This window comes from Dromiciops gliroides, chromosome 3, assembly GCF_019393635.1.
Source record: "Dromiciops gliroides isolate mDroGli1 chromosome 3, mDroGli1.pri, whole genome shotgun sequence".
NCBI lineage: Eukaryota > Metazoa > Chordata > Mammalia > Microbiotheria > Microbiotheriidae > Dromiciops > Dromiciops gliroides.
Window position 1 is genome coordinate 208,466,800 of NC_057863.1, and position 21,252 is coordinate 208,488,051.

The 21,252-nt window shown below is 36.4% G+C and overlaps 1 protein-coding gene across 1 annotated transcript in view; it reads left to right on the forward strand.

Moving 5' to 3' along the window:
- NSUN3 (NOP2/Sun RNA methyltransferase 3) overlaps positions 1-20,815 on the forward strand; it is a 44,022-nt gene extending 23,207 nt beyond the window's left edge. Inside the window, exon 6 of the mRNA XM_043998230.1 lies at positions 18,700-20,815. Coding sequence (XP_043854165.1) covers positions 18,700-18,967 — 268 coding nt within the window. The 3' untranslated portion in view covers positions 18,968-20,815. The remainder of the gene's footprint in view (positions 1-18,699) is intronic.
- Positions 20,816-21,252: the final 437 nt, after the last annotated feature.

The window sequence follows — 21,252 nt, forward strand, 5'->3', positions numbered from 1 at the left end:
ACTGTTAAGCTCATAAAATAGAAAATAAGCAACAGTGGTATAAACCATGATTTGTCATCCTTTTCACAGAAATATATGTTGTCTGTATTTACTTCTGTAGGACCCAAATCACAGCCTTTCAGCAAAAAGAAAATGAACTTCAGTAATAAGAAAGAATAATCTCTAAAAGAACTTCATAATCTTACAGGGTGATTCTGATCAATATTGACACACCCTGAATTTTTAATCTGCATTTACAAACTACTTTTATAATAAGTGGTTTATTTCTAGGATTTTGATTCAGGAATACCTCATAGACTTTGAAAATATGCATTTAATTCTAGTTTAGTATATAACTTAAATCTTAAAAATAACTATTTTTTTTTAGTGGTTCTAAGATATGGTTCAAAGGACAGTGGAGAAACCATGATTTAAGTAGACTATGGCATATTACCAGAAGTGGCCTAAGAACTAGGTATTCAGGAAATACATAATTGGCTAAAGGAGGTAGGCCTGTCATATAATGAGAGTAAGCTTGTGTCCTACACTGTTACCTATGAGATTTTAAAGATTTAGAGACAGGCATCCAGTGTGTTGAATAGATTATCTATGGAAGATTGAGGGGAAGAAATGGATGAGAATAGAAGAAGTTGAAGATGTGTAAATGCTTTGCAACCTGTACCATTAGAAAGCACATCTCTATCAGCGAGATCGCAGATCCATTGAAATAGTGAAGTATATATATAGAACATGAAACAATTTAAAATAAAACATTTATTTGGTCGATCACTTTCCCGCTTTCCTCTTTTCACTGTATCTTTTCTTTGTTAGATCAGTTGTTGAGTGATTTTTGGGTTTTTTTTGTCTACCGTCTGCTTTTGTCAAGCAAAGAATAGTAAATTGCCAGCTACTGAGTGTGGTGGATAGAATGCTGATCCTAGGATCAGAAAGACCTGAGTTCAGATCCTGCCACAGACACTTAGTGTGATCCTGGGCAAATCACTAAATTTCTCTTTGCCTAGGTTTCCTCAGCTGTAAGATGGGGATAAGAGTACCTCTTCTCTTTCCACCTCCCTGGTTGCTGTGAAGATGAAATAAGTGATATTTGTAAAACACTTAAGCACAGTGCTTATCATATGGTCCATAGTAGTGCTATATAAGTGCTTAATCTCTTCTTCCCCTGATGGGAGAGTGAAATGATGAGAAACAGACAGTGAAAAAATGAAAGATGGGAATTGCTGAAGAACAAAAGGAGAAAAGTTGTAAATAAATTACTATAAAAGCCAAGGAGCTTGAGGAAAAATTACAGACTAAGAAAAAATGTAAGTAAAACAAAATCTAATAAATGCCTGGAGGAAGAAAAGAAATCAAACATAACAGGTTATAGAGTTGAGAGAAGAGGCATAGAAAAAAAAGAACACCTGAGAGGCAAGAACTTTATGGACCTCCTAATTAATAATTGGCTAAAATATTAATATTATTTTAATGAACATCTCGTAATAATATATTCATATTGCGTGCTAAATCATATTAATAAAACATTTTTGTTACCTTTATCCTACAATGCTTCCTAAAGTAACTAGAAATGCAATGGTGGCTTCAGACATTTTCTGTGGAATCAAAGTTGCTAATCCTAACTCCAAGAGCCACTTCAGCTTTCCACATGACTGCAAATTTATCCATGAAATATATTGTATTGGTAAATAGCTAATAATATTCCACTAAACAGCTGTCATTTCTTCAGGAGGTTGTTAATAATACTACCTGTACTAGCAGGTTTTTTTTTCCCCTCCTACTTTTCCTCAATAAGTTCTTATTTTCTTGGAGAATTTAATTTCTTGAAGTGATAAAACCTCTATCCTTACATGCTTTCCATCCATTGTGTAACAAAAATATTGTGAAATTCGAGGAGTTTCTACCATTTGGAATCTGTGTTAATTGCACTTAGACTCTGAGGTCTAGTGATAATTGCCTCGATCTTGATATGAAAAATTCCCTTCACATCCTTTCTGTTGGTTATGATGGAAGAAACATCAAAGAAATGCTTCATTATTGCAGGAAATCATAGATGAGGCAGAAGTTACTAGCTGCCTGTCTGGGGAGCTGTTGCAGTGTGGAACAAATGTGTGTTGTCTGCCTAGTATTTTGAATATTTACGCCCCAAAATGTCAAAGAAACTCTTTGTCAGCATTTCCATAACACTAAGCATAATGCAAAATATGTTAATCCTGGTAATTAGGGAATTCCATGGACTGGCCCCAGTGAAAAACAGTGGCAAAGATCAGAGAAACAAAATAAAAACACACAGGTGTTAACATAGCACCCTATAAAATTTTTGTCTCTGCTTTTGCAAGCCAGATGGATTATTTTACGCATTGCTTGCAAGTTTCTAGTTTGCTAATAATTAAAATGAATATCAGTATTAGTATTGTTACAATCCTGTTGTTCCTTGTTTTTTGTATCATTACACAATGAGCTCATATATTTTAAAGACTTCGGGTGACTTTTGAGGGCCGGCTGATGACAGCAAATTGGCTTCTCCTCTGAACTTGTGCAAAACTGGCTCCTTGAGACTCAGAAAAAAGTTATCATCATCAGAGTTCTTAAGTATTATCAAATGGCTTAATGTCAGAAACAGCCATGGTTTTTTAAATAACACTGAGAAAGATGCATTAGCATCTGCTTTGTCTAAGGATCACTGGGCCTTAAAGCCGAACATTTCAATATGTGTTATCTTGCCCTATTAGAATAAACTTCTTTAGACCAAGAACCATTCTGCTTCTGTCTCTCCCTCTCTCTCTCTCTCTCTCTCTCTCTCTCTCTCTCTCTCTCTCTCTCTCTCTCTCTCTCTCTCTCTCTCTCTCTCTCTCTCTCTCTCTCTCTGGCATCCTTAAGACTGTTATTCCTTGCTCAGTAAACTCCAATAACTCCCTGTTACTGACAAGATGATTTGTTTGGCATTTAGAACCCCTTCTTACCTTTCCAGCCATCTTATACTTTAATCTCCTTCATGTATTCAACAATTTAGCTATACTTCTCACTTGCTACCTTACATATGATATCCAACTGCTAAATCCATGTGGCACAATGGATAGAACGCTGAATTTGGAGTCAGGAACACAAGTTCAAATCCAGCTGGAGGTGTGAACCAGCTGTGTGATCCTGGGCAAATCACTTAACCTCTGTTGGCCTCAGTTTCCTGATCTATAAAATAGAGAATTTAATAGCATTTTCCCCTCAAAATTTTGAGCATAAAATAAGGTAATAGTTGTAAGGCTTATTGAAAACCATAAATGCAATGTAAATAGTAACTATTGTTACTTTTTTTTTTGGCACTGGATTGCCCCCTTGCCTACTGTCTCCCTCTTCACTTCTGCCTATAGTCTTCCCTAGCTAACTTTCTTCAAGACTTAGGCTAGATTTTACCTTCTGCAGGAATCTTATGTGAGCAGGCACAGGGCCTCTTAAATTTATTGATTAAATGTGCAATTGGTTAGAAGACCAATCTATCAGACTTGAGAATTGAGAAAAGTATTTCTTTTCTTTTAAAAATGACCTTTTTAAAAAAGTTTAAATTTCTGACAAAAGAATCGTTTGACAGTGTTAATCTCTGGTTTTAGTTGAACTCCTGCAAATTAACTTCATTATATGAAGCAGTAACCTGTCTCTAAGCTGAAAAAGAAATTACTAAGAGTGTGATATCAAAGGAAAGTTTGTCGATCTCACTTTATCCCCTCATTTGAACTATTATTTTGCATACAAATGAATAGAAATTAAGCTTTGAATTCAGTTCAATTCACCAAATATATCTTAGGTCCAGAGCTAGAAAGAACCTTAGGAGTTAAACATTTTTAACTCCTTATTTTTACACATGAGAAAAATGAGACTCACAGAGATAAAGTGATAAAGGTCAAGAAAGTAAGAAGGGGCCAGGAGTGTCAAGAATTTGAACTCAGGTCCCTTGACTCTAGATCAAGACATTTCTTTTATCTGAGAGCATGTACTAGTAATAGGGACTGAAATGAGACAATATTGGAGAACAGCTAGTTGTCCATCTTGGCCAGACTACAGAATAAGTAAAGAGGAATAGAAGGAATTAAGACTGGGAAGACTGGCGCAAGTCTGTGGAGGACCTTAAATGTCAAGTTTCTTTCTACCTTAGCCTATATAGACAGTGAGGAGGGACTGAAGGTTTTTGAGTGGGAAATTAACGTTGGTCCAGCCTGTGCCTTAAGAAAATTATTTTGGCAACTCTGCCAAGCACAGATTGGAGAGCATTATTTGGAATTAGTCAAGAAGACTAATTAGAAGGCTATCACAGTAGTCAAAGTACAAGGTACGAAGGCCAAAAAAATAGGAGTCGGCTTTGCTTGGTTTTAGTGGGAGGAAGAGGGTAAAAATAGAACCTAAATATCATTTGGTCCTTTAAAATTTTTTTCCATAACATTGGTTTCTATAGTTGTTTTACATCAAATTATTACTGGAAAGGGCAGTGAATATGACTTCAAACTCCATATTGAGAGGATTTTAAAAGGATTTGTTTTCCCCGATGATCATGTGGCATTAATGAAAGAACAAGGTCTGTTTGTGGTTTTGGCCAGAAGATGGCACTGTTGCTATTGTTTCTTTCTGTATTTTACCTTCATTCTTGGATTGTTTATTGCAGAAATGCCAAATATCTAATCATTCACCAAAAGAAGCAACTAGAAAGTGGTATTTTTATTATGTAAAGTATTATGCCAAGACTTTTAATATCTGTTTATAAAAATAACATACTGCATTTGAAATGTTTTAAGATTTACCCTTGGAACAAAATGACACAGCCTTTCATTGTTTAATCTGATGTTAGTATGAAACAACTTTCACTTTGTGACTTTTAATAACTACCACGTCTCCATGACATTCTAAAATGTTTTAGTTTTTTAGTCATTATGTTCATTCTTTTGCCAGGCCGGTATTTTTTCTCTAAAAACAAGGCATTAAAGTAAACTAGTCATTTTCTTCTGTTTTCATTGCTCATTGTAGTTTACCTGTTACTTCTTGTTTGGATATGAATTTTGCTAAATATTACTGAAACCTAAAGAGTAATTTCTTATATTTTGTATATACCACTTGTAATTTGTCCTGGCTCCTATATTTCTAAGTCTTTGTCGGTTATTGCTTTCTGTGAATTAGAAATATTTGTACATCAGTTTTCTGGGAAGTGATAACAGTTGAAAAATTGAGTAAAGTTGAAGCAAAGCAAATCTAGCTCTAGGAAAATGAACTCTTTTGTAAATTGAACCAATTTTAATCACCCCCACCCCATGCCATCTGCTGTGTTTTGGGGAGATAACTGATGCACTTAATGTTATCACTTCCACTTCCTCACTGCCAATAGTCAATTTCTTTTTTTTTTTTTTTTTTAGTGAGGCAATTGGGGTTAAGTGACTTGCCCAGGGTCACACAGCTAGTAAGTGTTAAGTGTCTGAGGCCGGATTTGAACTCAGGTACTCCTGACTCCAGGGCCGGTGCTCTATCCACTGCGCCATCTAGCTGCCCCGCCAATAGTCAATTTGATGTTGACAACATATGCTTTTTATTTGATCAAGAAGACTAGAGTTCCTATTGGTAGACTTCCTTAATTGGTGTTTTTGTATATTTATAATTAGATACATCACAACTTAAAATAATTTCACTTTAGTCCAAATTAAGTTATCTTTAATACATAAGTACAGAGAGGCTCTGTGATTTATCAGTGCTCTGCTTTATCTCTAATCATTAGTCTACTTCTGGCATGCTTTTCTACAACTTACAAGCATTAAATCATTTAAAGAAAAGATTTTTAGTGGGTTTCTTAAATGGTATACATGTATGTGTACATACATTTGTACATAAATGTGTGTACATATGTGTATTATGATGCTCATTTAGAAACCTATGTAGATATACATATAGGAAATATATGTAGAAACATGTGTATATGTGTACATACATTCATGTAAGTACCAATGAGCATTTTATTTATTTAAGTATTGATTGATTGTGATGCAGTGAGGGTTAAGTGACTTGCCCAGGGTCACACAGCTAGCAAGTGTTGAGTGTCTGATGCCGGATTTGAACTCAGGTCCTCCTGAAATGCTTTATCTACCATGCCACCTAGCTGCCCCCCAACAAGCATTTATTAAACAATTACCATGTGCCAGGCACTATGCTGAGTGCTGAGGATGCACAGAAAAAGCAAAACATAGTTCTTCCTCTCAACGCTATCACATTCTAATATAGGAAACAATGTGTTCATAAAATATACACATATTAGAGAAATACAGAGTAGAGGGGGAAGCACTAGAAGCTGAGGGGATTAGGAAAGACCTCTTGTAGCAGATGGAATTTCATCTGCATCTCGAAAGAAGCCAGGATTTTAAGAGGTGGAGGTAAGAAGGGAAGGCACTATTTCAAAGGCATGGGGGCTTTCTGTCTTTTTGTCTATCCACCTCTCTTTGTATAAATTGTACATGTGTATATATTATCTGTGCACATGTGTATATATACCCTTTATAAATAAAAGCTGTACCTAACAGTTAAGTTTCTTCATGGTACTCTTTCTTTTTCTTTATTACATATTGAATTGTTTTATTAAATATTATTAAGTCCATAATAAAGAATTTTTAAAAATGATTTACTATAGGAGCAAAAGGATCTTGTTTTTACTTTTGTACAAACTGCATCTTGTTTTTACATTTGTAATTTGGTTTTGGTATTAAATAATCTTGTTTTGGGAAACATTAAAGAACTACCAAATTATGAAATGCATGTACTCTTACTTATTTTATACAACAAATATTTCTCACAAACAGTAACAAAAGGGGATATGCCATTTTGACTGAACAATAGTTGATTTAGTGGTTTGTTTTTATTGAAAAAATAAACCTTTGATTAGCTAAGTAATCAAAGTAAAATATATTTCTTAGTTTTGATTTGAGTACTTGAACGGGGAAGGGATATTTCAGATTAAATTTTATCATTTACTCTTTTTTTTTTGTTTGTTTGTTTGTTTGGTTTTTAGTGAGGCAATTGGGGTTAAGTGACTTGCCCAGGGTCACACAGCTAGTAAGTGTTAAGTGTCTGAGGCCAGATTTGAACTCAGGTCCTCCTGAATCCAGGGCCGGTGCTCTATCCACTGCACCACCTAGCTGCCCCATCATTTACTCTTAATTGAGTAACTTTTTCACCTCGAGCAATACAGTTTCAGAGACCACAATATTATCAGATTTCTTACTCTAGAAAGGCTTAACTGTGAGTCATCTGGAGGGAATCTCTGGAAAATGGTAGAATTATTTGGCTTTTTGGCAGTATTCTTTCCCATAGAAGCACTGTTCCTATTTTGCCTTTATAAGGGTAAGTATTATATACTTAATGAAATATAAAACCAAAGATTCACACATTTTCTGTAAAAATGATAATGCTAGGGCTAGTATTCAGTTTACTTGGTTATGAGCTGTAAAATTTTCACTTATCAGTTGGAATGACTTAAGTGATAATTGTTGGTCCATGTGCACACTGCTTTGAGACAGTGCGACATAGACTTTACTTTTTCTTATATGACAAATGAATATCCTTACATAAGATAAACATAACAAAACATAAGAAGTATTTGCTTCCTTCTCTAATATAATAGTATCATTCCAGGAGAGTTGCACAGATTTTTTCTTAACAGTATTGTTGACATTAGCTCTATATATCACATTTGCCTTTTTTATTTTGCTTAGCCTCAGTTGTCACATTACCAACCTCTAAATTTTCCCAATTAAGTAAAATTGACAAAGATTCTCTAGAACTTGGTTATGTCATTTTGCAAAAGCAAAATAACATTGCTTTTTGGCCCTAATCTTAAGTATTTTCTCTTCTTTTTTTAAAAAAAATAATCTTTTTCTTCTGATTGATAGCTGATATCTGGCCATGTTATGGTGCCTATTAGAATATAGTCTAGAGTTCTAGGCACACAGATCTTGATTTTCTAAAAGTATTTTATTATCTTCATTTCAGCTCTTTAAAAGAAATGGAGCCTTCCCTTCTCCCTCATGCATTTTAAAATAACACATCAAAGTTACCTTTTAAAATGTTAAGGAAGGAGGATCATTACTAGAAATGGGGAGGGGGGACTGGAGGGGAGCAGGGGACTTATGCTGTACTTTAAAAAATCAATTTTGTTTTTTTCATGATGTATGGAACATATTAATGGCTTAATAAATGCTTGCTGATAGATTGATGCTTTTCATCTTTTTATCAGTCATTTCCTACTCTCTCTCAAGAATGAATTCTCTCTTTTGACAAAGAAAAACAATTAAGAATATTCTATACAGAGCCTGTCTGCCAGTGTACACAGTTCTCAATCCTAGCAGTCTCTCACTTCTCTGTTATAAGGAAGGAAATATATTTCATTGTACCTTCTCTGGGACATTAATTTGTTTTTTCATTATTTAGAATATGACTTTTTATTGATCTACTTACATTGTTATTGTACTTCAAGAATTCACTGTACTAAGATAGTTTTTTTATTTAGAAAGGTGGAGAAATGAGCAAAGAGAAATTCTATTTGAGATCTGTTTTTCACTAACAGGGTGGAACTTGTTGCTGGGGTTGAAATGATGTGGGAATGACCATTCTCTTGTGATAGAGGAATGGAAATCTAGGCATAGTCTGACATATACTCTAAATTTTGGGAAAGAGGATTTCAAAGGGTTCAGAGGAAAGATAGGAGCCCATGGTCTAAAATGCTACAAGGAAGGTCATCCCAGGAAAGATGGGAAATTCTTAAGTATAAAACTCTCAAGACACAGAAGGAAACAATTTTATTGATGATGAAAAAAATGGTATTTGTTTGAAGAGGGCAATATGAGTGCATGGGAAATTCACCAACTTAGTTCTTTGATTTTGGCTTAATTCAACAAGTATTTATTGAGCATTGGCTTTGCACAAGGCCTTTTGTATAAGGCATTTGGAATACAAAGGTGAAATACTACTCAATCCTTGATCTCAATACTATAAACTCTTAGAATCCTTCTCCCAAATCCCACTCTCACTGAAAAGTTATCCCATGAAAAAGGCTACATTTCTTTCTCCAGGATCTACAGGTCCTTTGAGGGGATGGAGTGATTCTCTTTAATGCCATCAGCTTGAACCCCCATTCAAGTGTGTTTTCTCCAGTGATAACTGACAGCGAATAGTGCCCCAGTTTCATTTAACTAGTTAATATCAGTTGGCTTTTACAAAGGGATATTTACTGAAAAGATGTAGCAAGAAAGGAAGTACAAACAACTTCCTATCTCCCAAATCTGGGTTCCATACTATCACGTATACTATCACTTTGGATCCTTAGAAAGTTGGCTCAAACTTAAAGCAATTTTTTACATAGCATTCCCCCACCAAGTTTGCTTCTGGATGTGGCATACCTGATGGATGAGCCCTTTCTTCTAGTAGAATCCAGCTTCTTGACTGCATGGTTAACTTATTGCTAGGCTTATTCCTGCTGTCAGCCCATATGGAAGGGACAGCTAGGGAAAGGACATGAGCAATTGGAAGGAAGCTGCTGCTACCACTATTACTCCCTCTCTGCAACAACAGGGCCTTATGCCTATGGTTTCATTGCAGCTTCAGATGAAAGAGGGTCCAAGGTCCCTCTCTCACCTAGACCTGCAGCTATTTATCTTCCTTGATCACCCCAGGAAAGGGGAAAAGTGCCAAATCATCTAACATGTCTTTTGTAAGCATTTTCAGTTTTGTCTCAGCAGTCAATTGAAAGGCTCCTCTTCTTCCCATGGTAAAGGGACCCAAAAGGACCAGAATATTTTTGTGTGGTTTGAATTGGAATACTATTGTTTTGTAAGAAACAATGAGCAGGAGGAGTTCAGAGAAACCTGGAAGGACTTATATGAACTGATACTGAGTGAAATGAGCAGAACCAGGAGAACACTCTACACAGTAACAGCAACATTGTGTGATGATCAACTGTGATAGACTTGGCTCTTCTCAGCAGTGCAATGATCCAAAACAATTTCAAATAACTCATGATAGAAAATGTTCTCCAGGATTCTGAATGCAGATTGAACCATACTGTTTCTATTTTTTGGCTTTTTATTTCCTTTTTTGAGGTTTTCCCTTGCATTCTGATTCTTCTTTCACAATATGCTAATGCAGAAATATGTTTAATATGATTGTACATGTATAACCTACATCAGATTGATTTCTGTCTTGGGGAGGAGGGAAAGGAGGGTGGGAGAAAAACTTGGAACTAAAAATCCTATGAAAACAAATGTTGAAAACTGTCTTTACAATGGAAAATAATAAAGTGCTTTTATGATTAGAAAAAGTTAAAAAAAACCCAAACAAACCAAAACAAAAAAAGAGCTAGCATATGTGATTGAGACACTGTCAATGATATTTGAAAGATCATAGAAAAAAAACAAACAGGTACCACAAGTTTGGAAAAGAAAAAAAATGTCCTGATTTTCAAAAAAAAAAAAAAAAAGGAAGAGGAGAGGCTGCAAACTATAGACTAGTGAGTTTGACTTGGAGTCCTAGGAAAATATCATTCAAGAGATAATTGTCTAACATCTTCCAATGAAATCAATGATTACAGATGGCTTTATCAAGAACACGTCATGCCAAACTAACCTCATCCTGGTTTTTTTACATGATTTCTAAATCAGCAGTTGAGGAGAATGTTACAGATATAGTTTATCTAGATTTTAATAAGGATTTTGATAAAGTATGTACTCTTCTTGTGGATAAGGTAGAGAAATATAGACTAGATAATAATACAATCAAATGGAATCAGAGTTGGTTGGTTGGTCAGACTCAAAGAGTAATTAGTGATTCATTGTCAGGAATCTGTACTTAGCCCCATGCTGTTTAACATCTTTACCAGTGACTTGGATAAAGGAATAGATGCCATGCTTGTTACATTTGTAGGGAGCACAAAGCTGAGATGGCTAGCACAGCTGGCAAGAGTCCAGGTCCACAAGGATTTTACCAGGCTAAACCATTGAGAGGAATCCAATAAGATAGAATTAAATTGGACTCATTGTAAAGACTTACATTTGAGGTTTGTTTTTGTTTTTTTGTTTTTCTGCTGGGCAGTGGGTTTAAGTGACTTGCCCAGCATCACATAGCTAGTAAATGTCAAGTGTCTGAGGCCGGATTTGAACTCAGGTCCTCCTGAATCCAGGCCAGTGCTTTATCACTGCGCCACCTAGCTGCCCCCAACATTTGAGGTTTTTAAAAATCAGCTTTTCTGAGTTGGGAAAGATATAATTAGCATTCATATGAAAATCTAGAGATTTTAATGGTCTGCAAACTCAATCTGAGTCAACAGTGTGATGTGGCAGCCAAAGAAGCTAATATGATCATGGTCTATGTTGAGAAGCATAACTTCCAGGATAAGAAAGTTATAGTATCATTGTATTTTACCCTCATCAAACCACAACCAGAATTTTTTTGTTCCATTCTGGGCACCCCAGTTTAAGGACATTGACAAAGCAGAAATTGTTTAGAGTAGGAAAGACAGCATGAAAGTCCTTGAGTCCCTGTCATGAGGACAAGTGCAAAGAACTGGGCATGTGTAACCTGGAAAAGAGAAAACTCAGGGGTAGCATGATAATTTTCTTCAATTATTTGAAGGGTTGTAATGTTAAAAAGGGATTAGACTTGTTCTGAAGGAGCAATGGACAGAAGCTATAAAGGAGCAAATTCAGGCTTAATTTCAGGAGAAACTTCCTATTAATTAGAGCTGTTCAGTTGTGGAATGGGATGTCTAGAGAGGTAGTAGATTTCCCTACCTTCTTGGAAAAGTCTTCAAGCAGAAGCTGGATGAGGACTTGTCAGACATGTTGTAGATACTTCTATTGTATATGGGTTAGAGTAAAAGGCCATTAGATCCCTTCCAACTCTCAAATTCTGTGATTCTGTTTATAGTATTGTTCAATACTCATTTCCATGATTAAAATTGTTACCTTATGTTTCTAATTATATTTCAATATTCAGGTCACTATTCCATGGGAGAAACTCTGACACATTGATAAGTAGTATTTGATAACAATGCTAATTGCACAATATGGGCTTAAAGGAGAACATCAATGATATCTTGTCAATATGAATTTTATCAACTCATAAGAATAATATTGACTATTAGGAAAGGTCTTTGATCTTTTCAAATAGTCTTATGGAACTTTAGAAATCCATAGCTACCATAAGAAAGAAGAAGGGGGTGGGGGAACAATATTGTAAAACACAACCAGAAAATCCCCAAATTGCATGGTATTATTCCAAAAAATAGCATCCTAGGATTCTGCTGTTCACCATTATAGGTGTGAGACTTGCCATAAAATTTCTATTTGGAAATTAATATTGCCAATTTTACCATAACAACTTAGTTTTAGAAAGCTACATTATGAACTTTGGAGTAAAAAACAAATCAAAGGAGATAGCCAACTTGGGCTGCTAATGGCTCATTGGATGGATTGCTTGGCTTGAAGTCAGGAAGATTCATCTTCATGAATTAAAATCTGTCCACAGACACTTTTTTTTTTTTAAGTGAGGCATTTGGGGTTAAGTGACTTGCCCGGGGTCACACAGCTAGTAAGTGTTAAGTGTCTGAGGCCGGATTTGAACTCAGGTACTCATGACTCCAGGGCCAGTGCTCTATCCACTGGGCCACCTAGCTGCCCCCACAGACACTTTTTGTATGACTTTGGGCAAGTCATTTAACCTTGTTTTCCTCAGTTTCCTAATCTGTAAAATGAGTTGGAGAAGGAATGGCAACCCACTCCAGATTCTTTGCCAAGAAAATCTCAAATGGGGTCATGAAGAGTCAGAAATGATTGAAATCAACTGAACAACAACAAAATGGTGATGAATATACTTTTAGATATGTGTCATAAAATGTAATATTTACTTGGTTTGGCCCTAGCATTACCAGTTGTGGGACAGGGACTAAAGTATACTTTTGAGATTTCTGTAATAGTATTTTAAAGTCATAAGCCTCTAAGAATACATCTGTTGCTCAGAATACTACTGTATAATCTGCCTTCTTTAAGGCAATGGTTAATGAGAGAATAGCACAAAAGGGTATGGTGATGGTATCCACATTTTCATAATTTCTGTATTTTACAAATGTCTGTGGTTACTTAGTTGTGCATTCTGTGAGACTATACGGTGGCTTCTTCCATGACTGGAAGTTGAACTAGATGATTTAGAAGGATGAGGCAAGCCTCTTCCCTTTCTGTAGGACTGTGATAGCTAGGCAGGGGGAGGGGGAAGGGCAGAAGGATGAAAGTGAGAACAGCTTGTATAAAATGCTTGTTTTCATGTTTTCAATAAAATACTAATGATATTGACATGAGTAGTTCTAAATAAAGCAAAACTTGTCAAGAAATGGTCAAAGAATGATTCTTTCTGAATAGCTGAGTTTTCCGCATTGTCGAGGGGTTATACTTCAAAGTTTCAGTGTCTTTGTTTTGTTGGCTTTTTTCTGGAGAAGATAGAGTACAATAATAGGCAGTTGGAGGTCTTGAGCCCTTTTAGAAACCTGATTTTAGGGAAGGTTGGATTCTTTTGGGGAGGAGGGTCCAGTAGATATTATTGTTTATTGACTTTTTAAAAACTCCATTTGATTCTGCAGAATAAGATGTAGTCTTCAAGACTCTTCCAGCATGATGTTAGAGATCATAGAAGATTTATTAATAATTGTAATAACATTCATTCTTCCACAATCGGTTGGCAAATCTCACTATGTACAGAAGCTGTCTCAAGGTTCCTCAAAACTTTCACACCTTCAGGTACCTTCCTAACCTGAGACTTTTGCCTCATATTTTAACTGAGAAAGTAGAACTCATTTTCATAAAGCTCCCTCTTCTTCATTTTTACATCAGAATCCATTTGATATCATCCCCAACTGTCTTCTCCTGTTCTCATTTCTGAAAAAAGAAGGAAGGAAACAGAAAAAATACATTTAAGACAGACTATGTGTTAGGCACTATGCTAAATGCTTTAAAACTATCTCATTTGTCATAACAGACTTGGGAGGTATCGCAAAAATTTCCAAGGCTGAAGAAGGAAATGAAAGAATGAAGTCTCCAAGCCATAGAAAATAGGTTTGAGAGAGGGCCTATCTCACAATAAAGCCGGTCTCAGGTCTAGGACCCAAAGACCCTGAACAGAACCTGGTATTTATACCCCTATAGCCTCCTCCCATTGCACCCTCAGAGAATTGCAAATGTTACAGCAAAGGATACATTGAAACTTGAACATTATCTTTAGTGACAAAGGCCATATAGCCAACTAATCACAGGAGAGAAACAATTAGTACTAAAGCATATTTCTTTTTTTTTTCTTGGCAGGGGTCACATAGCTAGTGTCAAGTGTCTGAGGCCAGATTTGAACTCAGGTCCTCCTGAATCCAGGGCCAGTGCTTTATGCACCGCGCCACCTAGGTGCCCCCTCTAAAGCGTATTTCTAAAGCAACATGGTCATGTTTTCTCTGTGCTGATTGTTTCCATCAGCTTAGAAGATACAGAAGATACTATTTCTAGAGTTGTAGCTAACCACAGTGCTCCTTTTAAAAAGGGACATCACTACAAAGCTGATACATGACCCATATAAGGTGACTAAGTTGAAACATAACATGCATAAAGAGAAACAGGTTACATAGTAAAGAAAATTAGAGAATGCTTAGACCTATTAAGTTAACATTTGTCTCATATTATACTGATTCTTACCACAGTTAAATTACTTATATTTAAGGGATGGGGAAAATCTCACAGAGCTAAGTGCTCTTATTACCCCTATTTTACAATTGAGGAAACTGAGGCAGAGGTTAAATGACTTGATTCTTAACTGCTCAGAAGCATTTGGCCATAGAGTGAGGAGGCTGAGTTCTGAAAACTCAACTGAAGTTTACAAATGATTTAACCAACCTTGTTAATGGGTTGGGGGGGGGAAGGGGGAACACACCTTTGGACCTGCTTGTCCTAGCTCTATGAGCAGCCTTCAATTTCAATATACTTCAGATGTTCCCTTTCTTAATAGATGACTACCTATTACCAGTATATTAAATTTCTACTGGCACAAGTGTGAGTGAAAAATCAGACAATTGAGTAATAAAAAAGATATAGGTTGGATTTCTATTAGACATTTTTTTTTTTATCATTAGGCTGCCTCAAAAACAATTAATTGTAGGGAGTAGTGTGTTTCTCAATGTTTAACAACCAGCTCTCCAGGGGAAAAAAGTGTGTCACAGACACTGTTAAGCTCAATTTGCTAATTTGCTTTATTAACATTTTTTTCCCATCACTTTCTTAAATCTAGACAGGAAAACAATTTTTTTTTAGCAACAAACATTTATTTTATTTTCCATTTACATGTAAGGGTAGTTTTCAACATTCATTTTCATAAGATTTAGAGTTCCAAATTGTTCTCCCTCCCTCCCTTTCCTCCCCACTTCACAAGATCGTAATCAGGTTATATATGTACAATCCACAAGTGTTCTTTTTATCAGTTCTTTCTATAGGGGTGCATAGTAATCTTCCTCATTAGTTCCTTGGGATTGTCTTGGATCATTGCACTGCTGAGAGTAGTTAAATCATTCACAATTGCTCATTGAACAATACTGCTGTCACTATGCACAATGTCCTCTCAGCTCTGCTCACTTCACTATGCATCGATGTTCATTAGTCTTTCAAGGTTTTTCGGGGATCATCCTGTTTGTCATTTCCTGTAGCACAAGTCCATTCCACTACAATCATATAACACAGCTTTTTCCATCATTCCTCAATTGATGGACATTCCCTTGATTCTCAATTCTTAGCCTCCACCAAGAGTTGCTATAAATATTTTTTGTACAATTTTCCCCCTTTTCGCTTTTTCATGATTACTGTTGTTAACTGTTTCTCTTCCATCCTATTTCCTTCCCCATGATATTTATTCTATTATCCATCTTCTTTCATCCTATCACTCTTCAAAAGGGATTTGCTTCTGTCTGTCCCCTCCCCCACTCTGCCCTGCCTTCTTTTGCCCCTCTCTCTTTATCCCTTTCCCCTCCTATTTTCCTGCAGGGTTATAGAGATTACTCCACCCAATTGAGTGTGTACATTATTCCCTCCTTGAGCCAATTCTAATGAGATTGAGGTCTTTGAGCCAATTTTGATGAGTGTTAGGCTCATTTATTGCCCAGATTAAATAGATTACTCCACCCAGTTGGGTGTGTCTCCCTCCTTGAGGCAGCTCTGATGAGTTTAAGATCTTTGAGCCTTTTCTGATGAGTGTAAAATTCATTTACTGCCCTGCTCTTCTCCCATCTCTTTCCCCACTCCATAAGCCTTTTCCTGTTACTTTCATGTAGGATTTCACTTCTGCCCTTCCCCCTCCTCCAGTGAATTCCCTTCACCCCTAAATTTAACCCTAAAGATGTTATCATCTAGCTAAGTGACACAGTGGACAAATCATCATCCCTGGACCCAGGGGGATCCCAGCCAAAACTCGGCCTCAGACACAAGACAGTCGCCCACTGTATGGGTCCAGGCATGTCCCCCAGCTTCAATTTTTTTTTTATGGTTCCCTAGGGTCTTGTATTTGAAAGTCAAATTTGCCATTCAGTTCAGGTCTTTTCATCACAAATATCTAAAAGTCTTTTTCATTAAAGTCCCATTTTTTTTTTTTTTTTGCTGAAAGATAATGCTGACTTTTGCTGGGTAGGTGATTCTTGGTTATAATCCCATTTCCTTTACCCTTTGGAATATCATATTCCATGCCCTCCGGTCCTTTAATGTAGAAGCTGCTAGATCTTGTGCTATCCTGACTGGGGCTCCACAGTACTTGAATTCTTTCTTTTGGGCAGCTTGCAATATTTTCTCCTTGACCTGAGAGCTCTGGAATTTGGCTATAATATTCCTAGGAGTTTTCTTTATGGGATCTCTTTCTGGAGGTGATCGGTGGATTCTTTCAATTTCTATTTTAGCTGCTTCTTCTAGAATTTCAGGGAAATTTTCCCTGAGAATATCTTGGAAGATGATGTCTAAGCTCTTTCCTTGATCATGGTTTTCAGGTAGACCAATAATTTTCAAATTCTCTCTCCTGGACCTATTTTCCAGGTCGGCAGTTTTTCCCAGAAGATATTTCACATTGCCCTCTATTTTTTTATTCATTTGGATTTGCTTTATTGTTTCTTGGTTTCTCATAAAGTTACTGGCTTCCATTTGTTCAATCCTAATTCTCAGGCAATTATTTTCATCAAAGAGCCTTTGTACCTCCTTTTCCATTTGACTTTTCAAGCTGTTGACTTTTTTCTCATGTCTTTCCTGTATCACCCTCATTTCTCTTTCCATTTTTTCTTCTACCTTTCTAATTTTATCTTCAAAGTCCTTTTTGAGCACCTCTATGGCCTGAGACCAATTCATATTTTTCTTGGAAGCTTTAGATATAGGGGCCCTGATCTTGACATCTTCCTCTGAGGGTGCCCCTTGGTCTTCCTTGTTACTGAAGAAACTTTCTATGGTCCTCACCTTTCTCTGACAGCTCATCTGGCCTTTCTTTTACTAGACTTTTAGCTCCTTAAAGTGGGGCAGTGTTTCCAGGCTGCAGTATCCCAAGCTTCAGAAGTCCCAGGTGGTATGATTTAAGGAGAATCAGGTTCTTCCCTCGCCCAGCCTGTTTCCTGGTCCTAGATGACCCCAGATCAACTTGCTAATCAACCAGCTTTGTGTGTTGTGGTTGTTAGCTCCGACGAGCCTGTGCCCCTCCCCCACCTGGGCCACTTCTACTTGACCCTACCTCCTGGTTCTCAGCAGGGGTGTAAAATCCAAGTTGTGCCTTAGCACTTAGCACCTTAGACCCTGTAGTCTCTCCCCTGCCCAGGGCTCAGCCCACTCACCAGACTGTGAGCTTAGTTCCAGACGACACTGCTTCAGCTGATTCAGAGGCTCTGGGGGTCTCCTTCTCTGGTGAGGCCTTCCTGAGACTGGATCTGTGTCAGGGTGACTGTGGGGTTGGACTCGACTCCTGTATCAGCACAGCAGCTCCCTCCTTCTGACCTTCCAAGCCGTTCTTGGTTAGAAGATCATTTCAGCACATTGTTCTTTGAGTTTTGCTGCTCTGGGCATTTTCCTATGGTGTTATTTGGATGTTTTTTGGAGCGATTGTGTCATGAGTTTGGGAGCTCACTGCCTTTTTTCAGGAAAACAATTTTTAAAAAACACAATTAAATAAAGTCTGATTTGTATCATTTGCTCATTTCTGAGGGGTAAATGTTCGTACTAATAATTTAACAATTGGTTCTCAAAGGCTGGATTGAGCTAGCTCCTGACTGTAGGCCTATATATTTGGGATAGTTTGAGTAAATGTTTGTTAAATATTGTAAGATGAAAAATGGTGAAGTTGCAAATAAAAAACAAAACATAATATGAAATTGTAACAGTTTCAACAAAAGGAACATTGAATTATGGTAGAATTAACCAAACAAGAACTTTTATATTAATCTAATTTCAAAAATTAAAAGAGGAATAATTATAGAATATGTTAAGGTATAACTTACACTAGAATTAAAAATGCAGAAAATCTAACTTATTTTTAAAAAGCTAAAACTCAACTTAAGAAATATTTTTTCATTTTGTTAATTTTTTCACTTGATAGTTTCTTGTTTTCCTTTAATTTAAACCAACTTTTTGTATGTGTTTTCCTGATTACTTGTAGGTCTGCAATCAAGGCATTGCGTCCTGGAGGATCACTGGTCTATTCTACATGCACCCTTTCCAAGGCAGAAAACAATGATGTAATCGATCAAATCCTAAATTCTCATAATAATATAATTCCAGTGGACATGAAGGAAATGGCCATTGTAGGGTCTCATGATTTCACATTTGCTCCTAGTGGACAGGAATATGGGTTGTTGGTGCTTCCAGACAAAGGTAAAGTTTGGGGCCCAATGTTTGTAGCAAAATTAAAGAAATCAATATCCTGAACATGTTTTATAAACCATATCAACAGATTGTTCTGTTTTGTATGATCTGTATATAGGATTATGTAAACAATTATGCTGATACTATTCCTAGGTATTTGGAATTTAAGTCTATTAGATTAGCATTTTATCATCTCAGATAGAATCTATACTTGAGGCTTTTTTCCTTGGAAATATATCAGTAAAAATTATTTAAAGTGACTACAGTTGATATTTATTTTGCCCAGTATTTTGCTGGATTTTACTTGATATTTTGTAGTTAAAATAATCAGAATGCACATTTATGTTGGTCAAAATGGTCTAACCATTTAAGTGTTGATGGTTTAAACCTTGAGGGAAATTAATATTACCCGATATTAATTCTTTTTCCTCATATTTTTATCAAAGACCCCACTACTAAAAGGGCAAGCAGTCTCGGTGATCACTCCCAACCCCCAATGCATCTGCTTGTTAACCAGCTTCAGCTAGGCCCCACCAAAATGGGAGCCTGAACTAGGTCCTCTCCCAGGAACGTGTCTCTTTGTCCTTTTCCCCTCATTAAAGTTGGGGTGACCTGGTCTATGAAGGGGAGGCTGAACCAGGGAGATCCTCCTGATTGGGGTGGTTTTTCTAGCCAAGATTGCTAGAGGCAGCTAGGTTTCATGATCAGCCTACTTTCCTCAGCTGCCTTATCCCACCCCGACCCCCAATGGTGAAGTAATTGGGAGGAGTTGAGAACGCTTTACTCACCACCTCATTAAAATGTTCACCAGTTGGGATTGCCTTGCTTTCACCAGCAGAGGTCCAAATGATGTACTATCAGGCCAGTCAGAAAGAAGATACATCTAGGTTAGAAAGCCTTATGAACCCATACTTAGGGTCTTTTTGTCACAAACAAGGCTGCCCAGAGATCCCTTCACTAATGAGTTCAGTGTTCCCTTAATAAATGATATTTCACTCAGAGAAATTGCCTGATTTTTATCAATGTGGTAAATTTCTCCCATGACAGCCTTTAAGCTTGAATATTTTCTAGGTGTGTTGCTTCTCCCCCCTGCCCCCCACCTTTTTTTAAACATACAGAGCATTTTACATTCTATAATAACTGATTGGTATTCAGAATCTGTTTTCTTAAGTGGCACTATTTCTAGTGCCAGCAGGGTAGGTTTCTTATTTATCAGCTTGTTTATGAGTAAAGACTGTCTTCTGTTAACTGCAAAGGTCAGCGACTCTATTGACACCAGTTTTCTTCTTCTCTTTTTTCACTTTAAGAAAATACAAATTGAAAGGGTAAATTATGCCAGAAGGCCTTTAAAACAACAGATTCACATGCATATACTTGACTTCCAACATTCAGCTTGTAGAATAATGTCTGTGAAGCAGTCTATAAAGCAAATACTTGAAACAAAACTAGAATGACTAATAACTTCAATAACTAAACTATTTGTAGAGTTTGGTTATATAATTATAGTCATAATGAGCAGTACAGAATTGGATTATCTCAGTTATACTAGGAGAGCCTTTTCACTTCAGTGGGTTATAAAACACTATGTGAGTCTAATGTCACGTATATGTTACATAAGAGATCTAATTCTAATGAGAGCTGATTACACTGAGAGAAACCCTGAAGTTTTGTTAAATGGGTTTTCTCATTTATCTGTGTACTGTGAATGTGTATGCTTTGAATTTGGATCTTCAAGTAAACATTTATTTTCTTCCAAAAAAACTATAGCGATCCCAACAAATATGACCACCATTAAGAAATAATGTAACCATATTCTATGAAAAACTGACTAAAGGATACTTTGAGCCTGTGTATGTCTTACACATATATGTTGGTGACTTTTTTCCTCTCTGATCATTAAAACATTAAAAAGTGATGTAATTGAAATGTAAGCAATTTGTCTCATCATATCTGTCACAATATATTTAACAGGTTCCTTTTTTTAAAGCATATATAGCAGAGTTCAAATTTTGAAGCAGCCCTAGTAAGATCCCTTTCTCTGAGGCTTCATCCAGAATAATTACTTACAACACAAATGCTTCCTCATCTCATGGTGCCAGTCAATCTAAGCTAGTATGTCTAGTATAAAACATGGTTGAAACAAAAACTTGTAATGATAACTTATTTACATATTGGCTCTTTTATCCATAGGCCCCCTATCAAAAGTACCAATTAGTTAGTACTAGATGGTTGTTACTGAAAAGGTGTACACTGAGTGGATAGATCACAGAGAAAGCTCTTAAAATTCACTTTGATTCTTCAGTTTCATACTAAACTCTTTCCCCCATTAAATCATTTTCAAGCCCAC